This window comes from Lepidothrix coronata, unplaced genomic scaffold (assembly GCF_001604755.1).
Source record: "Lepidothrix coronata isolate B3197 unplaced genomic scaffold, Lepidothrix_coronata-1.0 Scaffold52, whole genome shotgun sequence".
In the NCBI taxonomy this organism is placed as follows: Eukaryota; Metazoa; Chordata; class Aves; order Passeriformes; family Pipridae; genus Lepidothrix; species Lepidothrix coronata.
The window spans coordinates 3,416,325-3,442,074 of record NW_016690232.1 but is presented as its reverse complement, the minus strand read 5'-3'; the positions used below and the strand labels follow the sequence as shown (position 1 = coordinate 3,442,074).

At 44.5% G+C, this 25,750-nt stretch overlaps 1 protein-coding gene across 7 annotated transcripts; it reads right to left on the bottom strand.

The window, feature by feature from the left end:
- Nucleotides 1-40: 40 nt before the first annotated feature.
- Nucleotides 41-25,750, bottom strand: KLHL20 (kelch like family member 20). Of its 7 annotated transcripts, none has more exons than XM_017815782.1 (13): nucleotides 25,670-25,749; nucleotides 23,597-23,657; nucleotides 15,785-16,358; nucleotides 11,445-11,603; nucleotides 9,795-9,889; nucleotides 8,501-8,616; nucleotides 7,487-7,670; nucleotides 6,148-6,291; nucleotides 5,743-5,876; nucleotides 4,950-5,158; nucleotides 3,244-3,350; nucleotides 1,845-1,925; nucleotides 44-1,760 (listed from the first exon to the last, which is right to left on the bottom strand). In XM_017815782.1, the coding sequence occupies exons 2-13, from the start codon at nucleotides 23,617-23,619 to the stop codon at nucleotides 1,730-1,732; spliced, it is 1,857 nt and encodes a 618-aa protein (XP_017671271.1). In that variant the 5' UTR covers nucleotides 23,620-23,657; nucleotides 25,670-25,749; the 3' UTR covers nucleotides 44-1,729. The 7 variants fall into 7 exon arrangements, with proteins under 7 accessions (XP_017671277.1, XP_017671270.1, XP_017671271.1 ...); XM_017815784.1 differs by having other exon boundaries at nucleotides 25,678-25,748; XM_017815785.1 differs by having other exon boundaries at nucleotides 25,666-25,742.

Below are 25,750 nucleotides of genomic sequence, written 5' to 3'. Positions count from 1 at the left end.
AACCATACCCCACTGCTTTCACCCCAAGGAACAAACCAAGAACAGCATAAAAGAAATTTATTAAGATAGCACTATTTATACAAGTTACTCATGCTAGAAAAAAGCATAAATGATACATGTAAACATTTGTTTACAGAATACTTGTTTTCCTTGTAAAGATGCAAATGATCTTCAATGTAAACACAAGAATACCGACCTTTAGGGGGAAAGGGGCTTTTAAAAATAGGTTTAATGACCCATTTATGACTGTAGTGTAATTTTTACTATATTCAAGCACATTAAAGTCTGAGTTACATGAATCAAACTATGAAGTTAAAGAACTTAAAATGTCAGCACTGCCTTTTTCCATCTCAAGAATTTACAGTCCTCCTACTCTTTTAAACCCAGATTTAGTAAAGTCCACAGTTAGATCAGGTGCAAAAGGTCATTCTTTCATACTCAATAGAAATTACAGTACAAACAGAACTGTTGAGTCTAGAGTTCCTCCTTCCTCTACCCCCACCCCTGGGTGCCTCCAGTTACTCACAGTTCCAGCAAACAGTCCTTCCCCTCCAAAATCTAATGAGCCTCATACCTTTCCCTGCTCTAACTACACACAGGCAAAGTGCACAAAAATCACTAAAAGGGAGGGCACCATCTCATCATGGTCTGGAATTCTAAAGACACAGACAAGAGGGCAGCTGAGGTGGTGCTGGTCTAAGCCTTTTTCAGCGGGCAGGAGCTGGCTGCAGGTCTGCCCTTCCAGCAAGAGCACAAGAAGGGAATGTCGGAATGAACATACACCTGCACCCCAGCTTCAGACAAGAATTGATATCTAGCAGGCAACAGGAGGAAAAAGGCTTCTGTAAGTGAGCAGATGTTTCAAGGTTCACATACAGGGGAGTGGAGAGACAAAAGCTGAACTTTTGTACCATACACTGTACAGTAAAAAGGCATCGTTTGAAATCCTTTTCCCCTCTCACCCATTTTTGGGCACTTCACTGATTCAGTCAATAGATGAGAGTTCCAGTTCTACTTCTTGCCTCCAGCAAGAGTTGAAAAATACTCAGGGCACCCATCCTCACAGCTCTCCTGTACTCTATGAGACCCTAAATCATACCACAAGGGTTGGAACCACAACAGCTGGCAGGACGTGGCCCTGCCCAAACCACCAGCTGGTCGAAACGCAAATCACACATATATACATATATATATATAAAATACATATATATATATATATGCACACATATATATGTATATAAAAAGCTGGAACTATCGCTGTGAGCGACTCAAAGAAAATACATGATACAAATTAAATGAAAAAATAAATATACTCTGTGCACAGAAAAGCTTCTGTGCAAAAGGTGGCACCTTGCAGGTCAAGTACTTTTTTTGAAGCTCTCTGTAAATAAGGCAAAAGCAATGTTTTCTGTATCACGTTTCTCTTTCGCCCACCAAGCAGCTGCCACATCCACTGCTCACACAGCAGGAGGGAAAGCAGGAAACCCTCCTCCTTGCCAGACTCCCAGTACAGCATGTAGTCTCTACGCCAGCATCGTTTACGCTACAATAACTGTTACAGTTTGGTTTATTCAAAAAATGTAGACTATTTAGAAAAAATACGGACTTAAGCAACACTTCTACTTTTGTCCAGTGGTTCCCTGGAGTCTGACAACGTGGTCTCCCGTTGGGCACATTCTCACAGAAGTCATTTTTGTAATTCCATAGAAAGAGTCACCGGCTCAAAGAGTTACATTGGATCTAGACCGTGCATACTAGAGCTGCAAAGAGGTCCAGTGTCAACAAGTCTCTTCAGTTTTTCTAGGAATGAGAACCAAGGGGACTCCCTCCCGCTGGATGCTTACCATATATGGGATTCACAGTGTGTCATTTTGATAACTCCTACGCCTCCTCCCAGCCGCCGGTAGTTCATCCCGCCGTACAACCTGCAAGGACAAGGGTTTGGGGTCACACTGGTTCACATCCCTCATGGAGACACCATGGGGACCAGCCCTTGGGAGCACTTGGAGCTATCATGGTAAAAATAACCCAGCCAGCCCCGGTGAGCACACTTAGACCATCACCAATTTAAAGTGGGCCATGAAGAAGCTGGGTAGCACATCTCACACACTTCCAAGGTAAACAGCTGTATTTTCTCAGGCCTTTCTCTCTCAAAACAGAAACTGCTTCTCCCTTTGACACCAGATTTGTGTTACTCAAGTAATGACTTCTTTCTCCCTGTCTGAATACGCAAGAAAACAACTTTGCAGGCTGTAGCTGATCTTGGGCTACGTTTTGGGTAACACAGGAGCAAGAGTAGGTTTGCTCCTCTCAATTCAACTACTTTTATTTCTAATTATTTTAGTAATTTTATATTCTAATACCCTAAATTCAGCTGATTCAACCAAGATGTAATGCATCCCAAGCACCACCTGTTTACTGAAATGGTGCCTGCATTTCCTATGGCTATCTGATCCCTATAGACTCCAGCATCCTAATCACTTCAGCTGCATATTCCCATGGCTCAACAAACACGGAGACATTCCTCCAGTGCTGCTTGTGACAGGCCTTCTCAGCAGGAAAGGGTTAAACTACTACTATTACTAGTAGGAATAAAGACATTAATTTCTCTCTATTCCCCACTCCTGCCAGATTACTACAGCAGCAAGAACACCCATATAAGTTTGAAACTAATTAGACTTGGGAATAAATACACAATCAATTGCTTTCAAGTATAGTTATGACTACAAAGGCTACTTTTCCTATTTTCTGCTCAGTATATATTTTGGATCAGCAATTTAATATTATTTCTCTCAGCTTAAACACCAGACGAAATTCTTCCAATTGCTGTCTTGCAGACTTAAGGGGATAACCATCAGAACTTCCCAGTGTTCTGTTTGAGCTCCTCCAAAAGGATTTGGAAATCACAGCCTCAGCTTGAAAGCAAAATCTTAGTAGGCCAAATTCTACATCATGGCTGTGAGTTCCTTCTGCTCAGGGCAAGCTTAGTTTTTTTGGGAAGCAGGAGAGACTCAGCCCAAAACAAAGACAAGGGGAATATCAGGATACTTTTCAAAATGTGATTCTTTCTTACACTTCCATGCAAGGCAACAGCCACAATGTGAGTGTTGTGCTGGCTCTACCACACCTGAGTTCTTCACTGTGGTGTGCATCACCTTTCTAGTTTGGCTGGCACAGCTCCAGCTGGGTGGCAGCAGCTCCAGCTGGATTTCACTACTGGCTTGTTTCCCAAACCCAAGTTACCTCCACGTGTTAGCATCTGGATCAAACACCTCGATGGTCTTCAAGTACGTCGTGCCATCAAACCCCCCCACTGCCATCAGCTGCCCATTCACCACGGCGAGGCCAACCTGCAAGACAGCCATCACAGACAGTAGCTACTTAGCTGGGATGTCCTGAAAAGAAGGGCTAAAATGAAAACATCAATAAAAGGATTTAATAACCATGTTTGGTGAAAGGCAGTCTGCAGGAGAGGGTTGGGGTATTTTTCTTTAGGGTGTGGCAGAAATAAAATAACCTAAAAAATGAGACATGGAAAGTTAAATATATATCTCAAACTAGAAAATCTCTTAAAGAAAAAGCAGAAGGTTCCCCCTATTGACAGCTACAAGAAGTAGAACCATTTGAATGATAATAGATACATGAGAATCTAAACCTTTTGCATCCAAAACTTATGTTCTGGATTGAAATTCTTCCTCAAGTGTGACTTGCTGTGACTTCCAGCCCACAGCCTGGAACACTTACTTAAAGTAGAAGAAACACAGGTAAGCCCCTGGTCCCAAACCTCTCAGGCTGGGGGTTGGACCACCTGTAAATCACCTTGGCCCCCAGCCTTTCTCTTAGCCATTTTGCAGAAGCACAAAATCACTGAAATGTCAAATAGATGATCACTTCCAGCAGCAAACATGTAGTATAACAGAGAAAGAGCAGGAACACAATGTAAAATGGTCCTCGTTTTGGCTTTGAGGAAGTCAGGAGACTCAGGAGGGCTGCAGATACAGATGCCTCTGTTAAGCAGTTTCTACAGGAAGCAAATACAGAAGCAGCTGATAAAAAGTCAGTGTCTAATCAGTAACTAAAAAGAACAGTGTTGGACAGTGTACCATGCGCTTTGACGACAAATTTGACATGTTCTCTGCCTTCAAAACCAGAAGTTCCTCAAATTATTTCATACTTGCCTCACCAGGCACTGAAATACTAACATACAGATAGAACTAATCCATTCTTTACTATATAATCCAATATCCAGTGATAAATATTCATAACATTTGCATGTGCCCAAACACGATGACTACTTAAAACGCTGTGTTCATCTTTCGTTCACAAGTCTACAGAAAGGACCAAGATTAGCAGTTGATGAGAACATGCTGTCACTCTCCATATTCATAGGATTCAGTGAAGAGAGGCAACAAAGTAAGGGAAAGCCTGGAAACCCTGTTCCCACACACACCTCATGGCAATGAAAAAACTTGGAAGGCTTGTAAATTTGTATCTAAATACAAGCTTACCCAATTCCCCAGCTATTTCCTGGGAAAGTGGGTATTTTCACCTCCTAATTCATCCAGAGAGACTCAGGTACTAATTTTGATAGCGTTCTTTAATAGTACCTCATACCAAGTGCAGCTATGTCACCAAGTAAACACCTAAAAACTCCTCTGCTTCAAGCCTAAGTAGTTGACTCCGTACCAGGGACCAAAAATATTTAAAAAGGCCCTCAAATTACTCCATTTTCCCATCCTCAGGCACTTTAAACATCTGTCTAGGGCAAGACACGGCTACCACTTCATTCTCTAGTCTTGCTAGAGAGCTTTTTGCAAACCTTTGCCCTCACAGAGAAATCAGACACACGGAGAAATCAGAGGGAAAAAAACCCCACAAGCTGACACTCTACCCCTGTGCTCTCACCACGTGACTGTGTGGTATGGACAAGCAAACCAAGCCAAACTCACTCCGCTCCGGCGGGATGTCATGGCCACAACAGGAGACCACTGGTTGGTCCGAGGGTTGTATCTCTCAGCACTGCTGAGCTCTGTTGTATCATCCCTGCCTCCCACAGCATAGATCATGTCCTGGTACACTGCACAGCCCAGGTGTTTCCTCCTCGTCCCCATGGGTGCGATGGTGTGCCAGCGGTTCTCCTGGGGGTTGTAGCGTTCCACTGCGGAGGAAACGACACGTCTTTGGACAACAAGGCTGGCAGGCAGTAGGGATCTGCACTTTTGAACCCTCATCCAAAGTCTCACTGCAAAGACACTACAATTTCCACACAACAAAGGTATGACGAACCAGTGTGTTCTCTCTTTTCTTCCACAGGACACTTGTCATTTTCTCTCCTGTCTCAATCGCACTCAGACCTTCACTCAAGAGGGAGCTGGCAATGCTACAAACTGACCTGCATTACCATCTTGCAGAAGTTTTACCTTTGGCACCTTCCTTCCTGCAGCAGAAAAGGGCTGCTGCAGGAAAAAAGATGTGCTTGCAACTGCTATGCAAATAATCGAAGCATTGCATTCAGGCCACACTGCCAAATGCAGCACTGGGAAAGAAAAATATGACATACACAGCTAGGTAATAGGGGCTCACAAGCCTGGAGAGTGAATTACTGTATGGCAAAATACTATTTAATAAAGAAAAAGCACCTCGAACTGATCACTGAAATATTCAACAGCCACCTGGGGACACTAAGGACAAACAGGACCTTGATAAGTGCTGACTGGAACTAAGGGACAGCAAAAGGCATACCAGTATTGAGAGGAGATGTTCCATCAGAGCCTCCCACAGCATAGAGGAAGCCTCCTAGCACAGCCACTGCAACTCCCAGGCGCCTGGTGCTCATGGAAGCCACTCGAGTCCATTTATTTTCTTTGGGATCATACCTGGCAAAAGAATAAACACTGGAGCTTAGTGAAGTGTTGACACCTCCACAAAGGGGCAACAACACTGGCCTGGACTCGATGATCCCTCTGGGTCCCTTCCAACTCAGAATGTTCTGTGATTCTGTGATTCTCTCTAAACAAAAATCACTATGAGATCTGTGTATTTTCTACCTCCTCTCCAGCTTGTCTTACATCAACCACGCCTTTCAACAGACCCTCTTTCTCCGTGTGCCCCACATCCTCCTCTTTTAATTTTTGTAGTAAAAAGTACCTTTCCACAATGTTGAGACAAGAGACACCATCCTGGCCACCCACAGCATAGAGGTAGCCCCCCAGAACTGCTACTCCAACACTGGTCCTGCAGGTGCTGGTGGGGGCCACATCACTGCTCCACTGATTGGTCTTGGGATCATACCTGGAAAAAACAGCACAAATTACCTGTCTAGGTCTGCTTTAGACTCTCTCATGCTCAGGAGCTACTAAGGCTGTGAAACCTGCCTATCTTGAGCTTAAACTGCAACACAGCTCTTTGTAAATTGGATAAAACCCCTGAAGTGATATAATGCATCCAAGTACATGTTATTCTGGGGATGTTCAAACTGCAGCTTGAGATGATTCAAGCTGAGGATCAAAGGTTCAGGTTCCTGAGACAGCAGGTTAGCAGGGACTGGCTGGCATGTGGTAACTTGCAGCTATGCAAAGAGCAGCAGCCAGAGTTACTCTGCTCTGTGTTCTCTGCAGTTCACATGAGAACTCAGCCAGCACTGGGACCTGCACTTCCAGATAAAAGATGAAGGAACCAGATGGACTTGGGAATCCAGAGACAAGGAGACATGATGCATAGCAAGAAAGTGCAGGATGTGGGAGATGTAAGGCTAGAGTCATGACTTGGGAATCTGGGAATATCCAAGAGATAGGTGGGAAGACGGGGAGGCCCGAGGAGGGAGGAGATATTTGCATAGCTCATTGGACTTGTTACACAGCCAAGATTTAGAGTACTAGAAGATTTGAGTCATGATTTGGGTACAGGATTTGAGTTGTGGCTTTTAGGCATGGGAATTGCCATATGCAGCTCCCAGAAACAGAAAGCTTGGAAAAACTTGTTTGACTTAAGTCTTTCACAGGTCTAAAACTGACCTATTTTCCTTCTTCTGTCTAAGTGCCAAGGTTCCTCAATTCTCTAGTTGCCACTCCACAATAAAATTCCAGGATCTTTCCCTCAACAACTAAGAAATCCTTACTGAGAATCCTTACTGTAACCTCACCTTCCTCAACAACGCTAAAAACAAACCAGCAATTGCAAAGGAGGTTAACCAAGATCATCACTCCTCCCAGCAATTATACCCAGACCCATCTCTTAGAGATTCCTGCCCTATTCCAAAGGCTATGGCTTGTCCCATTAAGCTGGGGATAACACGACACAAGCTGCTATGCATGAAGTCCTAGTTCGGCAGCAAAGCAACACAATATTGAAGGAGTACGTAACATAAACTTCAGGTTTTCAGCAGAACAAGAACACACTCGGCAAAACGAACTCATTTCCAAGAGGCTGCACTCAGGTTTAAACATTCAGAGCTAACATTCTGCACAGTGGCCTTGTGGAGACCTACCTTTCCACGCTGTTAAGATAAGAGGAACCGTCGTGGCCTCCCACAGCATAGAGGAGATCATCCAGAACACTGACTCCGACGCCACAGCGCCTTTTGCTCATGGAAGCCACCATCCTCCACTCGTTGGTCTGAGGGTCGTAGCGCTCCACGCTGGAAATCGCGTCCCCGCTACACCAGCCCCCCACTGCAACCAAACACAGGAGACAGTGCCATTCAAACACCCTGAGCTCACCCATTGCACGTGCTCCTGGCACAAATAACCCCCTCAGACTCTGCCAGCCGTGTGCCAGTAGCCCCATCTCTGAGTCATTCTGAGGTTTATAATTAGAAAGCAGAATATGGTTTTCAAGAGCACTTAAATTCAGAAATACTGTGGCATTCACAGCACCAAAGAAATCACACAAGTAAGAAAGTCAAACCTCCAAATATTAATGCACAGGTCATTTCAGAAATATGTTGTGAAGACTGGCATGATGGGAACACCACCACCAGAAAATCCTGCCTGGAGTCTCCTGGCCTAAGCCAGCAGGGATGATACACAGAATCATAGGACAGTCTGAGCTGGAAGGGACCCACTAGGAACAAAGTCCAACTCCTGGCCCTGCACAGAACAGCCCCAAAGATCACACCACGTGCCTGAGAGTGTTGTTCAAGCGCTCCTTGAGCTCTGTCAGGCTTGGGGCTGTGACCACTTCCCTGGGGAGCCTGTTCCAGTGCCAGACCACGCTCTGTGTGAAAAACCTTTTCCCAAAACCTAACCTAGACCTCCTCTGACACAGCTTCATGCCACTCCCTCATGTTCTATTGCTGGTCACCAGAGAGCAGAGATCACAGCCTGCCCCTCTGATTCCCCCTGAGACGAAGCTGCAGGATGCGATGAGGTCTGTCCTCAGCCTCCTTTCCACACTGAACAAACCAAGTGACCTCAGCCACTCCTGTATGGCCCCTCTAGACCCTTCACCATCTTTGTGGCTCTCCTTTGGGCACTACACACACACCTGCAAAGATACACACCTGCAAAGAGCACCTCTCCACAGCGGATGGGTTTGCGTGGCCTAGTTCTTGGTCCCTGCATCAGCGGCCGCTCTTGGGGCAACAGCAGATAATTTTTAGCTTCATCCACGAGATCCCTGTGCCAGACAGGAAAATATTAATTCCTAAAGCTCACCCGCAGTCTCAGGAGAAGGTATGAATCAGAACTGATGGGAAGAGCAGCCAGCACTAGTCATGCTCTTCAGGTATTCACAGATCACACAAGTGCATAAACAGCCCTTGTTAAAACTCACACTGTCACCTAAATACAGTTGCTTACAAGCCATTTACCCAGTGACAGCGGTAAACCAGCACCAGTATTTGGCCAGAGTTAATAACAGATATCACTTGCTATAAAAAGACTGATAAAAAACTATGATGAGATATTTGTCAGGCTTGCTGTCCAAAAAACAAAAACCCAGTCTGCCTCAAGCTAAAACTTAACAATCAGTTGTTTTGCCTCAGAACAGAAGAGGAGTTGGAAAGCACACAAATACATAATACACACACAACCAATAGATGGAGATAGTACCCTTTGAGGAATATTTTCTCCATCAGCTCTGGCCAGCTCACACTGTCCATCCATTCATGACTTGCCACCTGGACTAATCCTAATATTCCAAACCCTTGAATAAAACAAAAAAGGAACAAAAAAGTCCTCCTTCCCCCTACAAAGGTGGAACTCCCCCAGTATGAATGCTTATTCAGGAAGAGAAGAGTTCAGCCTATCCCCTGAACGTTTTTACAACAAGCACAAGATAAATCGTGTGCCTTATGGATGACACAGAACTCTGCAGAGCCAGAAAGGTGAGACTCATACCATAAGAAGGGGAAATGACAACTTCCCTGCATTAGCACTGTGGGAAAGAGCAGACTCTAATCCCAGAGTCCAATTCAATTATCAAAGTGCAGACATTTTACATAGAAAAGATACTTGAACTCTTACTGAGATCATCATGTAAAAGCTAAGCTTTAATAAAAGGCCATGACTAGAGCGGGAAAAAAAAAGCAAAATGAAAATCAATACACGGAAAGGTCAAACCAACAGCCAAACTGCACACTCAAAGTTTGCTATTTCACTGAAAACCAGAAAGAAGAAAAACACTTCTAGGGCGCACACTGACTATTATGGAAATAGAAAACACTTTTTCTTGCTTCTCTTCTCCTTCCAGTTGAAAAGATGAAATTGTGAGGCATCACCCACTTAGCACTGACAAATCAGCACAGTTTCAGAGAACAACACAGTCCAATTCTGTGAATCACTGAGGAGATTTACCGGCATTCCTCATCACTCTTAATTAGCGGATCAGAACCCACTGTACCCACAAGGAACTTGGGACTCAGCAGTGGCAGGCGGACATGCTGCAGGACCTGAAACACAAAACAGAACGTCAGTGGTGAACCACATATACCCACAGAGATGCAAGAAGCGAAATGGAAAACAGCAGAATCATAGAATACTTTAAATCCCTTCCAACCCAAACGTCATCTGGTTCCAATTCCCCAGCTGTGGGCAGGGACTCCTTCCACCAGATCAGGTTGCTCAGAGCTTCATCCAGCCTGGCTTTGAACACTTCCAGGTATGGGCAGCCACAGCTTCTCTGGGCAACCTCTTCCAGTGCCTCACCATGCTCACAGGTAAGAATTTCTTCCAGCTATCCAATCTAACCTTGCCCTCTGTCAGTTTGAAGCCATTCCTCCTTGCCCTGTCTCTCCTGGCCCCATCAGCTTGTAGGATCACTTCAGGTACTGGAGGGCCACAATTAGGTCACCCCAAAGCCTCCTCTTTTCCAGGCTGAACAATTCCAATTCTCTCAACCTTTCCTGATAGGAGAGGTGCTCTATCTTTCTAATCATCTTGGTGTCCTCCTCCGGACTTGCTCCATAGTGGCTAACAAATTTTGACAGACAGTTAATAATTCCTGTGGCACACATACCTACCCAAAACCTGGCACTTCAGTTAAATACAGCTCATCTTACAGCACCTTTGCCTTTTCAATATACCAATTTAGATACCCAGCAGAAAATCAGTCTTTGAAAGGGGACAATCCACTGGATCTATTAACAGCTGAAAACAAGGTCACAGTTGGAAACCTTTAAAATAATGACACAATGTCAATACATCTGCCTGAACACTAATTTAGTTACTAGTTTTATCAACCACTTAGCTCTCTCAAACCTGAGTGGTATTGCAGAGTAAATGAACAATAAGTAATAACACTCCTTTTACAATGGTTTAGAATTTGGAGGTGTAAGCAGGTATAGACAGTTATAAAAGCATGAGGACCTGCCTTGAGAACAGCAGGTTTTTCCAGTTTGGTTTGTTTATTTAAAGCCGTTTTCAAAAGCTTTCCAGTAAATAAAGTTGCGTTTAATGTCTACTTCCAAAGCAGAAACACTGAGGCAGGCAGACGCTCACCTCTTTTGATCAGCCAGCCCGAGACTTCAGAGGCTTTGGGCTGACAGCTTTGTCAGAATGGGTTCTGCTCCGTGAAATGCCTTGGCTTAGATGAAGCACTGCATTCCAACAAAACCATTCTGACAAGCTCCATGAGGGCTGAGGCACAAATCAAGCAGCAGAGTTTAAAGATGCACTGCAAACCGAGACAAGCATTTTCTTCTCCACTGTGTTTTTGATACAACACTCAAAGCAGTGCAGGCAGGTTTGTCTGGACAGACTGCCGGAGTCAGCTAGTTTGGCAAGTCCTACCTGGAAACAATCCACCAAATTCCCTATGTAAGGTTCTAGCCAGTGCAGCTTCCAGCCTAGACGAAGGGACAGTGCAAGCCACCTAACACAGGTGGGAGTCAGAGAGAAGTTCAGTGGTTCTGTGTGCACTCAGAACTGCTGTGGCACCACCCTATGACCCCTCCTCAGTCTCCCCCCGGATAAAGCAGCCGGGAATGTTACTGTGCTCAGGATTACCTGTGGCAGCTGAGGTCTTCTTTCCTGAATGCTGTACTTCACCCAGGCCATCACGGCATTGAACACTTGCTCTTCGCTGCGCACATTTAACTCGTCGCTGGATATAATGTCTATGAGCTGATTGGCAGGAAGCAGCATGAACTCCTCACTCTCCATTACCTGGGAAAGCAAAAGAAGTAAGAAAGTAAGGACAGAGGCCAAAGCACCCTAGCCACCACTCCAGCACTTCACAGACTAAGCCAGTAATATGTCAAATACCCATGAGTCTCAACACCAACATATGAAGGGTTTGCTGCACAGAGCAGACTGCAGTCAGTCCCTACCAACACAACAAGGGCACTTTTAGATGGGGATGCAAGTGACAGGGAATTTTACACTAAGTTTTTTTATAGGATGCTCCTAAAGGGTTAAACCACAAAACACACCGATCAAGTTTCAAAATTAATGAAAAACAAAGCCCTTCTTTAAAACCAGTCTCCTTGTCTGCAGTGTCTAATATATAAGGCAGAATAATACTGTGATAAATACGTGACTCAAAAGCTGAACTGATTCACAAGAAAACCAAAACAGCACACAAAAATAAGAGTCTCAAATAAGTTACCAGAGGCACTGCAGAGAACATGGAAAGCCTGAATGCTGATTTGTGGCAGACCAGAAAATACTTCAGGAGAGGAACTCATTTGATCCTGCCTCTTTGATTTGCTCTAAATATATACATGGAGTATGCACAAGTCGAGATGCACTAAAGAGGGAATCAGAGCCTCCCGAGGCCCTAAGGACTGATCTCTTGTGAAATTCAAGCCACTGACAATCTGCAAACACATTAATTCCTTCAGCATCCAAGATAGCAACCAAGTTTCTCAGGAGGCTTTGGCTGCTGCTGGAGGACTGCTCACACAGCACGGCCCAGAGCACACGTGAGTCACAAACACTGCCTTGAGAGCTCGCACACAACCACAGCTCCTGCACAGACACCAGGTAGATGGGAAAGATGCAAGGATCAAAATAAAACCTGCAGAAATGGCTTGACTGATAACCACCAGTTTGGCTTCCCTACAAGCATCCCCAGTCTGTAGTGTGTAATCTCTGAGAGGTTCAGTGGCTTGTCCTTATCGTTTGCTACCACATTAGAATTCTGTGACTTATTTCATGATTTGCTGCATAAATTAAAGAAAAACATTCTTTGACACGATCATCTCAACATTAGTCAGCTGTGCAGTCCTTTTAATTACCTAAAGAAGTTATTTAAGGGCACTGAACAAACATGCAGGAATTGCCAAGTAACTGACAACAGAAAATACTGTTAAAAAAGAACACAGCAGACAACGAGATCCAGACTTGGTTCTTGGGTCCCACAGGCTTCCAGGGGCAGTAAGGGCTGCAACAAGGCTGGCCCACACACTGCTTAGGCCTTAGACTAAGAACTGGGTTGGTCATTAAAGATCTTTATCAGCATTTTTCCAGAGTCTTCTTCCCTTCTACAAAGACAAGTTTATGTGTAAACTTCACTCTGACAGTCTGTAATGCAGCCTCTGACTCTGAAAACATCAGCTCTGGAAGTTTATGAGCTAAGGATGGTCATCCAGGCTCTTCCACCCTCACAAAACCCAGCTGCATCGATGGCCTCACAAAACTCAAAGCACTGGAAGCACTTTAAACCAAGTTATTACTACCATGCAACTCGTTAGTTTACATAGTAAAACAAATCATTATTTAAAATGCTAAGGCTTATTTTGGCTTAATTATAAGGACACTCATAATTACCTGACTAATATTAATGATCTATTTGACTGACTTACTTACTGAACAAGAATTGGATGGGTTTCATTTCCTCTGCAATATTCATGTGCATCACTGTTTTTACAGACAGAATAAATGTCAGACTACACAATATGGAGTGCAATTTTTGTCTCTTGATAAAAGCACAAGTTGTTCATCCTTAAGTGTATTTCTTTCCTTCACACAGATGTCAAGAGACCAAGCAAGAAAAAAAGAAAACCACAAAGGCTGGTTTTGTACAGAGGAGTTGCTAATAGAACCATTTCACATTACATGCACAAGATTCACTTGGGGTTTTAGGCAAGAAATTAAATTGGGGGGAATGGAAAAATTGGAAAAACATTTTACCCAGAAGTTAATGATGTAATGCAGCAATACACATAAAAATTAATAGAACCAGAGGTTAGCACAGCAGAGGACATGAAGCAATTCAAACTGCATTCAAAGTAACTGCATGGGTTGGCCTGATGCCTAGTGCTTAGTATTTCACATTGCCATCCAGGAATTTCCCATCTCTTGTTTCTATTTGCCAGCTTGGAGGAACCAGGACCATACAGCCTCTGCAGAAGAAGGCACATTTTTTTTATCAGTTCTCAGCCTCCACAGTGGAGGATGGTTAAGTAGCCAAATCCTTGGCTTCCATCAGGGATTACCAATCCACTGTTCCGATGGAAAGCACTGGCAGAAGGAATACAATCCCAACAAGCAGCACCACTAACATTTTCTGCAGAGAAACAGTGGAAGCAGAAGAAGTGGTCATTAGGGATGAAGAGCTGCAAAATTCCTCAAGCACTGAAAGGGACACCAAAACCTGCCCAGGCCAAAGAAATAGTGCTCGATTCCAAGCCATTGTTTTACAGAGGCCGTGATTCAGTTAAGCCAATTATAATTTGCATCATCTATGAGGAAAAGTGTTTTCTTCAATCCAAAACTTTTGTCTTTGTGTGCTTTAGAAGGGATAAGGAAGACAGTAAGTTGTCTTCAAGTGACTGCAAAAGAAAAGAAGCTCATAGCAAGCAGCTCTTAAAAGCCAGCTGTGTGTATTAATGCTAAAACATTTTAAAACAAAACTGTTAAGCTGTTAAAAAGTTATTTAGAGGCTTGTAAGCATGCCCTACTCATGTAATAACAAATTCTAACTATTAAAATGACCAAGCACTGAAAATAAACAACCATCTGGTTACCATCTTGTTCCCAAAAAAAATGCAGAAGAATAGAAGTGCAGAGCAAGCACAGAGCACAGGAAATGGCCATCTAAAATGTAGGGTTTAGTGAAATCATCAAGTTCTACAAAAAATGAACTCATCTCAAACTATTTGGTTAGAAAAGATGTATTTAATTGCAACTTTTAGAGTAAACTGATGTTGTGACCATAGTTAGATAACAAGTATTGTGTTCACTGTGTCCAACAGTCATGTTTTGTGTTTGATTCTGCTCAGATTTTTCTTAAGTTCAACCTGACTGAAATTAATACAATGCCAATTGGCTTCCTGCATGTCCAAGGAAAAAAAGACAGCAAGCTGCAATCACTCACAGCACTTACACACTGCTGCTTCTCTAGGGAAATTAAATCAGCATCAGGAGTCAACACTGGAGTTACTCCCTTTGGAAAGGATCTACCTGCGAAGCTGGTGGGAAGAGATTTCTCCACATCAGGCTACCTGTTCCAAGGGATAGCAGAGGGCAGTTTCTGGAAGAGGTAAGAGATGAATCTCTCTAGCAGAGGACCCGACCTTCATGCTGAGCAAACTCCTACAGAATAGCTGCTTCCAAAACATACACAAATTCCTGCCCTTCCTACCAGGGCTCAGGAAAGACACTACTTAAGGGTTAGGCTCCTTTATGTATTTGGGTGTAACAGTTCAGTAAAGATCCATCTCTTGACTACTGCTCACAGAATCCTAATTGTTATGCTGATCCTTCCCTGAACCAGCTGCTGGTATCTTTTTTTCCCCAAAATATCATCAAAGCAGAATTAACAAAGGATGAGATTTGAGTATATAAAGGTCAGCTACAATATTACACATCTGAATTACTTTCAGACAACTTCTGCTGAATAATAGATGCCAAACCCTAGTTCTGCTCCAGCAAGGGAGTCGAGGTCTCCACTGAGGCAGCTGTGTGCTCCTCCATACATCCACTTTTCCAATCCCAGAGCTCAACATCAATTTTTTTGGTTCTACTGATGTGTTGTCCTTACTTTAACACCTGTCTGCCCTCCAATCACATAGAATCCAGAACACCTCTGAAAGAGGAATGGAATGTCATACCACTGTGCTGCCATGTCAGATCCAATGCCAAATCCAACTGCACCCATGACCCTGCCTGTCATGTAGCACTCACCACACAACTCTCAGAGAAGAAATGCTGTGGATCATATACAAACCATAAGTACAACACAGTCCTACCCTCTTTCTTCCCCACCTAACATCTGGCACTGTTAGGGCACAGAGCAGATGTAAAGGCAGGATTTGGAAAGAAGGACAAAATGAGTTGCTCAAAGCTCTCACAGGACACACAGAGACATTTTACCCCACGACTCCAGCACACCAGCTTCTTACCTCCTGGAAGTTGTGCTGTGTGAACTTGTCAGCAATCCTCAGCAGTTCACGGCACGAGTGAGTGTCAGCAAAAGCTCGGATGCCCAGGCAATTGGAAGGGTCCAACTGTCTCTTAAGGAACTCGCAGCAGGCCTCCTGGATCTCGGCCAGCTGGAGAAGGCAAGCAGCAGGCAACAAGGTCTGGACATTCCCCTCTTCTACAGTGATCTGAGAGGTGTAGGCAAAGTCGATCAGCAGTTCCATGGCCCTCTCGTCGATGTCCCTGATCACGACCTCCGTCTGCCGGGACTCTGCCAGCTCCCCGGTGAACATGGCTCGGAAGTAGGGGCTGCAGGCTGACAGGATCACCCTGTGGGCGTAGATCTTCTTGGCGCCCACTACCAGCACCACATCGCACAGCTCCCGGTGCTTCCGGAGGAGGTTGATGACTTCCAACGTCTGCCGGGGGTGCTTGTCGGAGATGTAGGGCATGCGAGCGGGCTGCGGCACCCCCTCGGGCAGCTTGTTGGGATCTCCGAGTGTGCAGCGGCTGGTCACGTCCATTCCGGTCTCTCCTGGCCGAGTACTGGTACACCTGCAGCGCAGGAAATAATAATACAGCACCATCGTCAGCGAGCCCACCGCCGACCGAGCACCAAAGCCCTGCAGCTCGCACCGGTTACGAGCACAGAAACCGGCAGTGCCCGTGAGTCCATGCTGGAAAACAGGCACGTGATCACATGAAAGAGGAATCCGTCTCAAACCCAAGCTTGCTTGGAAGTAAACAAATGCCAACTTGCAACAGGCTTCTGTTTATAGCTATTTTTATATGCTTTCTATGACACACCGCTGTAATATCCAGCTACACTCACATATTTACGAACTGAACCTCGCAGTAGCCTTGTGTGGTGGAGAGGGCATTATCCCCATTTCAGAGAGTGACTCAAAGCAGAGATCAGCTGACTTGCCCGCCATCGCTTGAGTTTTCTTTGACAGAGCTGGAGATGGATTTTCACTGCAGAGAATTCCAGCTCCATGATTTAACCAAATTTCTCTGTTCTTCTACCTACATTTTTAATAGGGTCGCTTATCACTGTAACATCTGAACACACTTAACTGCCTCACAGACTTCAGTAACTTAAGATGGTCTGCAGCCTACCATGAGTATCTTTCGGGTTCACAGAATACCCATTTAATCATCACCTTTTCAGTTATTTTTGAGCTATGGAGGCTCCTGCCTCAATCCACCTTCCCTGACACGTTTCAAAAGAAGGTTAATCTTTCTCAAGAATGGCAGAGTAAGGACTACAGAAGGAAAACGGGATTATCAGACCAAATAGTTGAAACAATCCAAGTGTCCACAACTATCAGCCTAGCAAAAAAAAGAAGATAATAAAGTCAGGATGGTAACTTTAGAGATGAAGAATGACTTAAGAATATATAAACTAAGTCACTGGCACAGAGTAGGAAAAATATTCTAGGTAACTGATGTCATTCTTTATGGCATTATAGGTACCTTTCCTTTATTGCTCACATCTCTGAAGAGATGTCAGCTCTGCCACAGCTTAAGTGCAATATCCTCCTGCCCAGCAGCACAACAATGCTGACGGATCATGCTTCACAACATGTATGCCATAACTCCAGAAAACAGGAGCCCTTCTGCAGTTCTGCAGGGGTGAACCAAGATGGCACATCTCTGACCTCACTTTGCACAAACATCTGCCTGCACCCCGAGCTTCACTGTCAAGTCATGACTGTGCTAAACAAGAAGAATTAAACTGAACTCCACTTTTAGCAATCAGACTAAACAAGCAGATCAGTGCTCACATAACTGAGATGCTGTTTTGCATGTTCCAAGCACGTGTGAATTTCTGCCACATATCATACACAATTATTCAAAAAGATGCACCAGCACCAGTGAAATATCAGCTACTAGGAAAATAAAAGAAAATCAGGAAACTGTTGCCTCTTCCCATGCCAAAGGAAAACCATGACTTGGAGCAATAAAAGTATATTGAGCAATATATCAGAATACTGATGGTTTATGGCTGTTGGAGATCTACTGAAAGACCCAATACGTGCTGTCTCTACTACCAGCTTGTCTGGTGCACTGGCATATGTGAGCTGTCACTGCCTCACTTTGTTCATATGAAGAGTTAAAAGGAAATCTAGCTTGGCTTTGCCATTGCTCAATGTATTTTGCAGCAGGCTTGAAGGAAAGAATTAAAAAAAATAACTTGCATCTTTTCCTCTCATTATTATGTCAAATGCACTTTCTAACCACAGGGAAACCAGTCTCTTTGCAGCAGCCCAAATTATTCACTTGAATCTTAGCCTGTTTTCCCATTCCCTCCACACCCTCTCCTTGATCATCATACTCAGATGTTTCAGACCATTACCTCTCCCTCATATCTTAGTTACACAGATCCAGCTGGGCCTCCCCTCTGGGTTTTGCTGCTTGCTCCTGCTCAGCCTCTGTACCTTAAATGTCTTGGTTTTTTTCATCCCTACTCCATCTTTTTTACATCCATCACCGTTCTCCTTTCCTGACACCTCTGACAAATCCTTCTGCTGTTATACTGCTCTCGCTCTCCTCCACCCACTCTTGTCCCTCACAACCTAAATTCACCTTGTGGGGTTTGACAACCCTTTTCAAAGCTCTGCCAAGTTCCTCACAAACAATGCAGCTAAGACCCCTTAGCAGCAGCACACACAAACCAAATTTAATGGTACCTCTACAAAAATCTTGGCTGAACATTAATTCACCTAATTGGCTTAATTTCATAGTCCTCAGCAGCCAAGGCCAGAGGGTAAATAATTTAATCCCTCTACCAAGAAAGGGAGAAAGGTGGTGACAATCACTCCCCTGTAGAGTTTAGCTCTTGCTAAGCAAGCCAAGGGGATTTCATTGTGCAATAGGGGTTTGAAACTATGTCAAACCAACCCCCAGGAGAAAAAAAGGAAAAAAATAAGAGCTCTATTAAGACACATGTTACTAGAATTTTGGACAGTTTGTCTTGACCAGACTGTCAGTCAAAGCATCTAAACACAGAACAGGCATTCTTCAAATAAAAACCCATTTCACATAATTACGGATCACAGGACATGGCACACATCCAGGACAGGACATTCTTTCATAGAATCATAGAATATGCTGAGCTGGAAGGGACCCATCAGGATCATCAAAGTCCAACTCCTGGCCCTGCATAGGACACCACAACAATCCCACCATGTGCCCGAGAGCGTTATCCAAATGCTTCTTGAGCTCTGGCAGCACTGGGGCTGTGACCACTTCCCTGTAGAGCCTGTTCCAGTGCCCAACCACCCTCTGAGCGAAAAACCTTTTCCTGCCATCTAACCTAAACCCTGTAGGTTTTCCTCAATGACAAAAAGAGCCCTAAAGCAGATCTCAAAGAGCTTTTTAGACTGGCACAGGATCCAAGTAGAGAAAAATGAGATTAAGGCTATGCTGCCACAAGGAATACAGAGAAGCCTGCCAATCCCACCACCCAAAACTTCTTGCAGAGAGATGGGATGCACCATCTTATGCCACATGATTACTTGGCCAGATTTGGGAAGTAGTCCTAGTCCTTCCTAGCCAGGACAGAACAGGATTTTTCTGCCTAAATGAGGCCCTGCTGAACACTCTGAGTAACTGAAAAGGAGTCTGGTTAATAAGAACTGGAGCCATTCCTGCATTGTTCCCATCAGCATTTATCTAAGAGCCTGCACTGTATCCAGCCTCCTTCCTCCAGGAGAGAAACTGCTGGTTAACGATTAAAGAAAATTGAATGGACAGAAAAAAGAGTAATAATCAAATCAGAACTCCTGACTCATCCATAACTTATCTCTGGGTAATGCAGAAGCTAGTGATCAATGGACTTAGGAATTTCCACGCTGGATCAACCCAGATGTTTGATGTTAAGCACGGTGGGTTGCTGTTATACACAGCCACAGAAGTGTGAATGGAAAGGACAATGTCTGATGGCATGTGCCTCCACGAGGATAATAATTCCACTGCATTATGTGTGCATTATGCATATATATGCATAGAGAATGAAATGATGAGTCAGTAGCTTAGAGGTGTGAAAGACAGAAGGCAGCACTTGATTCTCACATGGCAGGGGAGCTGCCTCCCCCCACACGCAGAGCTCAGAGCTGCTCCTGAATACTCGAGGTGATTAAGGAGGGCTGAGGATCAGGATTGGAGAGGAAATGTGTATGCAAGGATAAAAGATTCACACCCAGCTATGCAGATATTCTGGGATTAGCTTCCATCAAAATGCAGGGCCGGGGAAATCAGCAAATACAATGGGATTAAGAAAGGGCTGACAAAGGATCAGTTTTTGTAGCACACTGCTGAGAAGTACAAATGGGAGCACAGGCAGTCTGCAACACTAAGTCAGCTAAATAAACAGCCTGCTCTGCCTCCATTTTATTCCGCTATGCCAGTTCTCAAAACTTCATTCGTTTGCACAGGCATCTATGAGACATCCATCCTTACAGCAGCTTCTTCCAAAATTCAAAAAAATACCTAATAACACACCTACTGTCATAGAGCACTTTCAAATCTGCTTTTTTTGCTTATGGTAATGTATGTTTTAGCATGAGACTACGAGCTGGCTTTAACACAGTTCAACAGTAAACAACAGGGTGACTTAAGGCCTATGAAACAGAACAAGTCTCAGGCTAAAAACATCAACTGAAATCCAAAAATCATACCTTGCTGTAGTGGGTTTCAGTAGCAAGAGATTTTAGTAGCAAATAAAAATAACAAACCAGACCAGTAGCGATTTCTGTCAGTGCCTTGCTTTGAAATTAACACATACACAAAGGAAATATTTCCTATACTCATTACAGAACTTCTAGAACAAAGTCCTTTGACTTGGCCCAGCCTTTGGCAACAAAAGTCACCACCACAACACCACCAACTAAGTAAATGGAAATGCTTTATTGTGGCAATCATCACTCTAGGAATTAGTTAGCTAAAAGTTTGATTATTAGTAAAAATACCACTGATTCATTTTCTTGCCTAACCAGCAAAATTTCAGTATACTTTCTCAACAAAGTTAAGCAAACAAGCAGATAAACCTGCCTGCAATATTATTTTATTTTACAGAAAAGGAGAACATCTGGTGTACTTGTTCCTATTTACATTGTTTAGTTTGATATTCACCGACCAAGCCCAGAAAACTGTTCCACTAATGAGGATGCCCATACTCTGAAAGATGAGATCACTGCTGGAGTCTTCCAAAACCTTCCTGAGCCTTTTCTACTTTGTTTTGAGCAAGCCCTACGTCCAAGCAGCTGGACAACTTCTTGAGTGCACACGAGATCCCCAAGTGCAAGATCAGGATCAGAAGCCTCCTTCCTATAGCAGAGTCTGGCTGTCTGTGCTCAAGCCAGCTCTGATATAGCACTGTTGAAACCCGGGAAAAGGCTGCCAGGAAAAAGCTGGTGAGAAAGAGCTGGGAGAGCCTCCCCACTTTGCTTGGGGGCTCCTCAAGCCCTCATGCCTATGTTAAAGACATGTCTGCACCTGACTGTGCACCCCACTGATAATGACCTGCTGAACTGGCCTCCTGGCTTGATCTCTGTCCTTCCTCATCCCTACAGACTTGCCTGAGGAGTATGGGACTCTTGGCTGACCCTGACCATCAGATCTGCTCTGCCCCTGTTTGGGTGCTGCAGGACCATGCCCTTCACTGGAGAGATCCCCACTGCCTTGCTTTTACCTTCAGCAAAACCACATTCTCCTGCTTCCCTGACAGTGAGCAAGAATAGCCTGTCCCAACTTTCCCTTCATTCCTAATGCAAGACACATCCTGTTTGAGCATCAAAGCATTTTCTCTACTATAATCTTGACAGGAATAGCTGGAATTCCTTGTCTGTTCAAACTGTACTTCCCACCCTCTGAATGCATTTGATACCATCTCACTGTGTTTACTAACCCAGTACTGACCAAGCCTCCCTCCCCTCTCTTTGCAGCACTTCCCAGGACCCTCCCATGGCATGTTAAATGGCTGCAGAGCCCCGAGTAAAAGCATAAAAGGAAGTGCTCTGCCATCTGTTTAGCTGGACTTCATAGGAAGATCTGAGCCCGAAATCCAACTGGAAACCTTTCATCATTTTCTGCTAAGACACGCAGCAAAAGAACAAACAGAAATTTTAACAATCCACACAGAGGCCCTTAAAACATGCAAACGTATTCAAGAAATGAATATAGAGCACGATACATAGACGTGCCTGTCAGGCCAGACTGCAGCAATAATAAAAAACCAACCCTCTACTTCTTCAGCCCTGTGCTGTTGTCCACCACTGAAACTACCCAGTCTGAGCGACAAAGAGAACTTCCACTACAGCAAGTCCAAGACCACAAACCCAAAGAAAAGATACACGAACTTCAGCACTTTAAATCTCTGCCTCGGCGCGACACGCAGAAAACAGCAGGCATGAAAATAAATCCAGGACCACAATTTCTCCACAAGGAACATGAAAAATAGAGTACAAGAAAACAAGAACACAAGCCAAGCTAGTCACCAGTTTCATGTCACTTTGCAAAAACATTTTGATAAATGGAGCACAACATAAGAACCTAAAAAGCTGTGGGTTTATGTTGGTTAAGATTAAAACAATCTCCATTGTAGAAGACTAAGAGGGATGAGAACTCGTCTGCTATTTAATCTATCCTGGAGAAAAAGGAATTCACTGTAAAAGTCACATACAGCTCCTCATTGCCTAAACCACATCTCTTATCTTGGCAAAAGTATTGAACAATACACAGCCCCAGTGATGCCCATATCATGTCCCAGGGTTTACTCATTAGCTTAACTGCAGCAGCAGCACAGTCCTTTTTTGTTGTGCTTGAGAAGTTCATTTAATTAAACAACACCATGCCATTCTTCAAGGGCTTAAATGAGTATTTATTTATTTCCTCTTTACACAGAATGGAGGCTAATGGTTTCTGTAGCTAAAAATGCTCTGTATATTCGTCTATGGTTAAAATTCTTGCCCTCTCTTACACAGCTGTTTACAGAATTACTCATTATAAAGTTTTCCTTCTTTTGACATCCCAAAGAGCACAGAATAAGCAAAATGCATAAGTTGAGTTCATTTAGAGGAGAAGAACTTCAGCTTCCACACAGCCTGCATCATGTACAGAAATATATTTGCTGTTAAGTTCTGTCGTGGGATTGCCATCAAATAGTGAAAAGCAACTAGAACTAGCAGGAAACCCTGTTTGCAAACCTGTCATTGTGCTGAATTACTGTGACAACTTTTTCTCTATATGACAGATAATGTTTCTGACATAACCACAGCAAGAACTCCCCTGAATTAAACTTCAGCTGCATCTTCAGCTCATTAGAGCTGAGGCAGCTGGCATCCATAATTAGAAAAGGAAATCTCCTTTTCACCCAAGACCTCACCCATCAAACTCCCTCAGTTAAGGGAAAAATAATGCCCCTTGGAAATCAAGTTTAAATTTATTCCCAGGCAGATTATTTTATACAATTTGAATACCTAAGCAGTTAAACACTGAATTTTAAATATGACAGTAAATGGGGGAAGTAAAGGGGGGGGTAGAGAATTACTATAACTTGTGTTCCATACTGTTCCTTAAAGACATCTGGTCTTGTAAATATTGAAAACTAAATCCGTTGAAGTAAGGACTAAGGAGGAATGATTTATATTCTAGTTCTCCTAGCCAAGCTTTTTAAAAAAAAAAACAAACCTAAAACCAAACAACATTTTACAGTCTAAGCACATACAAAACCAACTCAAATTGTTTATCCTACCTGGATAAGAAAAGAACAATTGTTTTTTGTATCTTACCTGCGCATTGGCTTTCCGTCCATGCACCGTGAAGAGAAACCTTCACCCTACACTTCAAGACCTGATGCAAAAGAAAAAGAGAAAAAAAAAGGTGATTCCTGAAGCAAGAGAACCCTTTTCCCCCCTTTTCAGTCTGCCTCTAAGACAACAGAACTGACCACAACCACGTACTAGTGTGCCTTCAAGCTCTTATCCAGCTATAAATTCATAGCCCAGATTAATGATGCCTGGATTGCAGAGAATAAAGCAGAAGAAAACATCAACAGCATCAAAAAATATTTTCACCACAGCTGCATAAAGATTCCTTAGGCAAATGGAACACACACATCATAAAGTCAGCAAACTGCCTGCCTCCCTGAATCCTTAAAACTGTTCCATCAAAGGCAAAAAAATATCTGAAGTAACAGGACACTCACCCTCACTCCTTGCTCAGAGCCAGGAGGTATCTCTCCCTCGCACATTTAGCAGAGATTTAAGGCAGGCTGGCACCTAATAAACAGCACAGCCCTGCTCACCAGCTACGCTGCAGAGCCAGAATTTGATAGAAGATAAAACTTGTGTCTGGAAACTGAAGATAACTGTGCCCCAGAGGTAAGAGGGATGCTAATAATGGTACTACATCTGCAAAGATTAATGACGCTGCCTGACGCTTGCTACACTTCCACTCCAAATATTCATTTTCTGAGACCAATAACAATTGCAAACTGCACAGGCCTTTCATATTCAACCACTAACTTCTAATTCTAATGTAAATTAACCCTTTTTACAAGGGCATCACTTGTCCCAATTTCATTTTCGATGACTATTCACTTAGGAATAAATTTAATTCAGTTATTATTTAAAGCAATAAGCCTAAATTTTTGTCAAAAAAAAAAAAATCTATTAACAGAACAGAAAGGTGTTCTCCTTCCACACTGATAATCACAAACCTCTTCCCATCCAAAAAGGGAGTGGGAGATGGGAAACCACTCAAACTGTGGGAAAAGCAATGACAGCATGGGAATGAATTAACTCTTACAACAAACAGATGTAGCAGTTAAAAGAGAAAAGCTTAAATTTAGGAAGAATAAGAGCATATTTGGAAGACAGAAATTGTCAGATTAGAGCCCTGCATCCAGCAATAAACGAAATATTTTTGGTACAATTTAAATTAAACTACGAAATGGTTATAGCTTTATTTATCTGTGTGAAGAAGCACCTTATTTTACATGCAACATTCCCTAGGTACTTTATCCCAGACACACAACCCGTGCAGTTCGCCAGCCAACGAAGGATAAGCTCAGACTTGCTGCCTGCCACACTTGCAAATTACTCAGGTTCGTACTTCCCCGCAAATAAAGAAAGGCAACTCCTCCCGGTCAGGGCACCGCATACCAATTTAAACCCGAGCTCCGGCTGCCCAGCCAGACGGAGGGGCTCCCGGAAAACCGAGCCTGCCCGCATCCCAGCGCGGGGAACACCGCTGGAAGCGGCACCTCCACACCTCCCGTGTGCGAGCACGCAGGGATCCGAGCACTTTGCACATGGGAAGGATCGCGGACCGGGCTATTCTTAGCCAACAGATTGCATCAGATTTAATCCCCTTAAACCCACATTAAAAACCCGAGAAGGGGGGGCTGGGGGGGGGAGGGGGGAGAAACAACAACGACAACAAAAAAAAGCCATTCAAGCCGAGGTCCTTGGCGCTGCCCGCGGGGCAGCAACAGGCTGGAGGGGCGGTTTTCCCAGCACAGCCTGGCCCGGGCTCTCGGGCTCCCGCGGGCATCACTCGGCTCTCGGCGGCAGCTCCTGCGCGACGGGCACCGGCGCCGGGGGCAGGGGCGGGCAGGGAGCCGACCCGCAGCGCGCAGGGACCGGACCCCGGCCCAGGGACCGAGCCCAGCCCAGGGACCGAGCCCAGCCGAGCCGCGGAGCCGCGCACGCCGCCCCAGCGCCGGGAGAGGCGGGCCCAGGCCCCGGCGGTGCCCGGGCAGGGCAGCGCTGCCGAGCTCGCCCCGCCGCGCCCCGGCGGGGGCAGCCCCGCGGGGCCGCCGCTGCCCGGCCGGCCCCGCACGGCCCCGCTCACTCACTCACTCACTCACGCCGGGCGCGGGGTCGCCGCCGCCGATCCGCGGTCCCGCAGAGCCGCCCGAGCGCGTCCTCAGCCGCAGGAAG

Coding starts and splice junctions, on each gene's coding strand:
- KLHL20 (XM_017815781.1), bottom strand. CDS start 16,390: ATGGTGCTGTATTATTATTTCCTGCGCTGCAGGTGTACCAGTACTCGG. Junction 7,671..8,500: donor TGGAGAGGTGCTCTTTGCAG/GTGTGTATCTTT, acceptor GTTTGGTTGCAG/TGGGGGGCTGGTGTAGCGGG. Junction 1,761..1,844: donor CACTGTGAATCCCATATATG/GTAAGCATCCAG, acceptor ACCTCTTTGCAG/CTCTAGTATGCACGGTCTAG.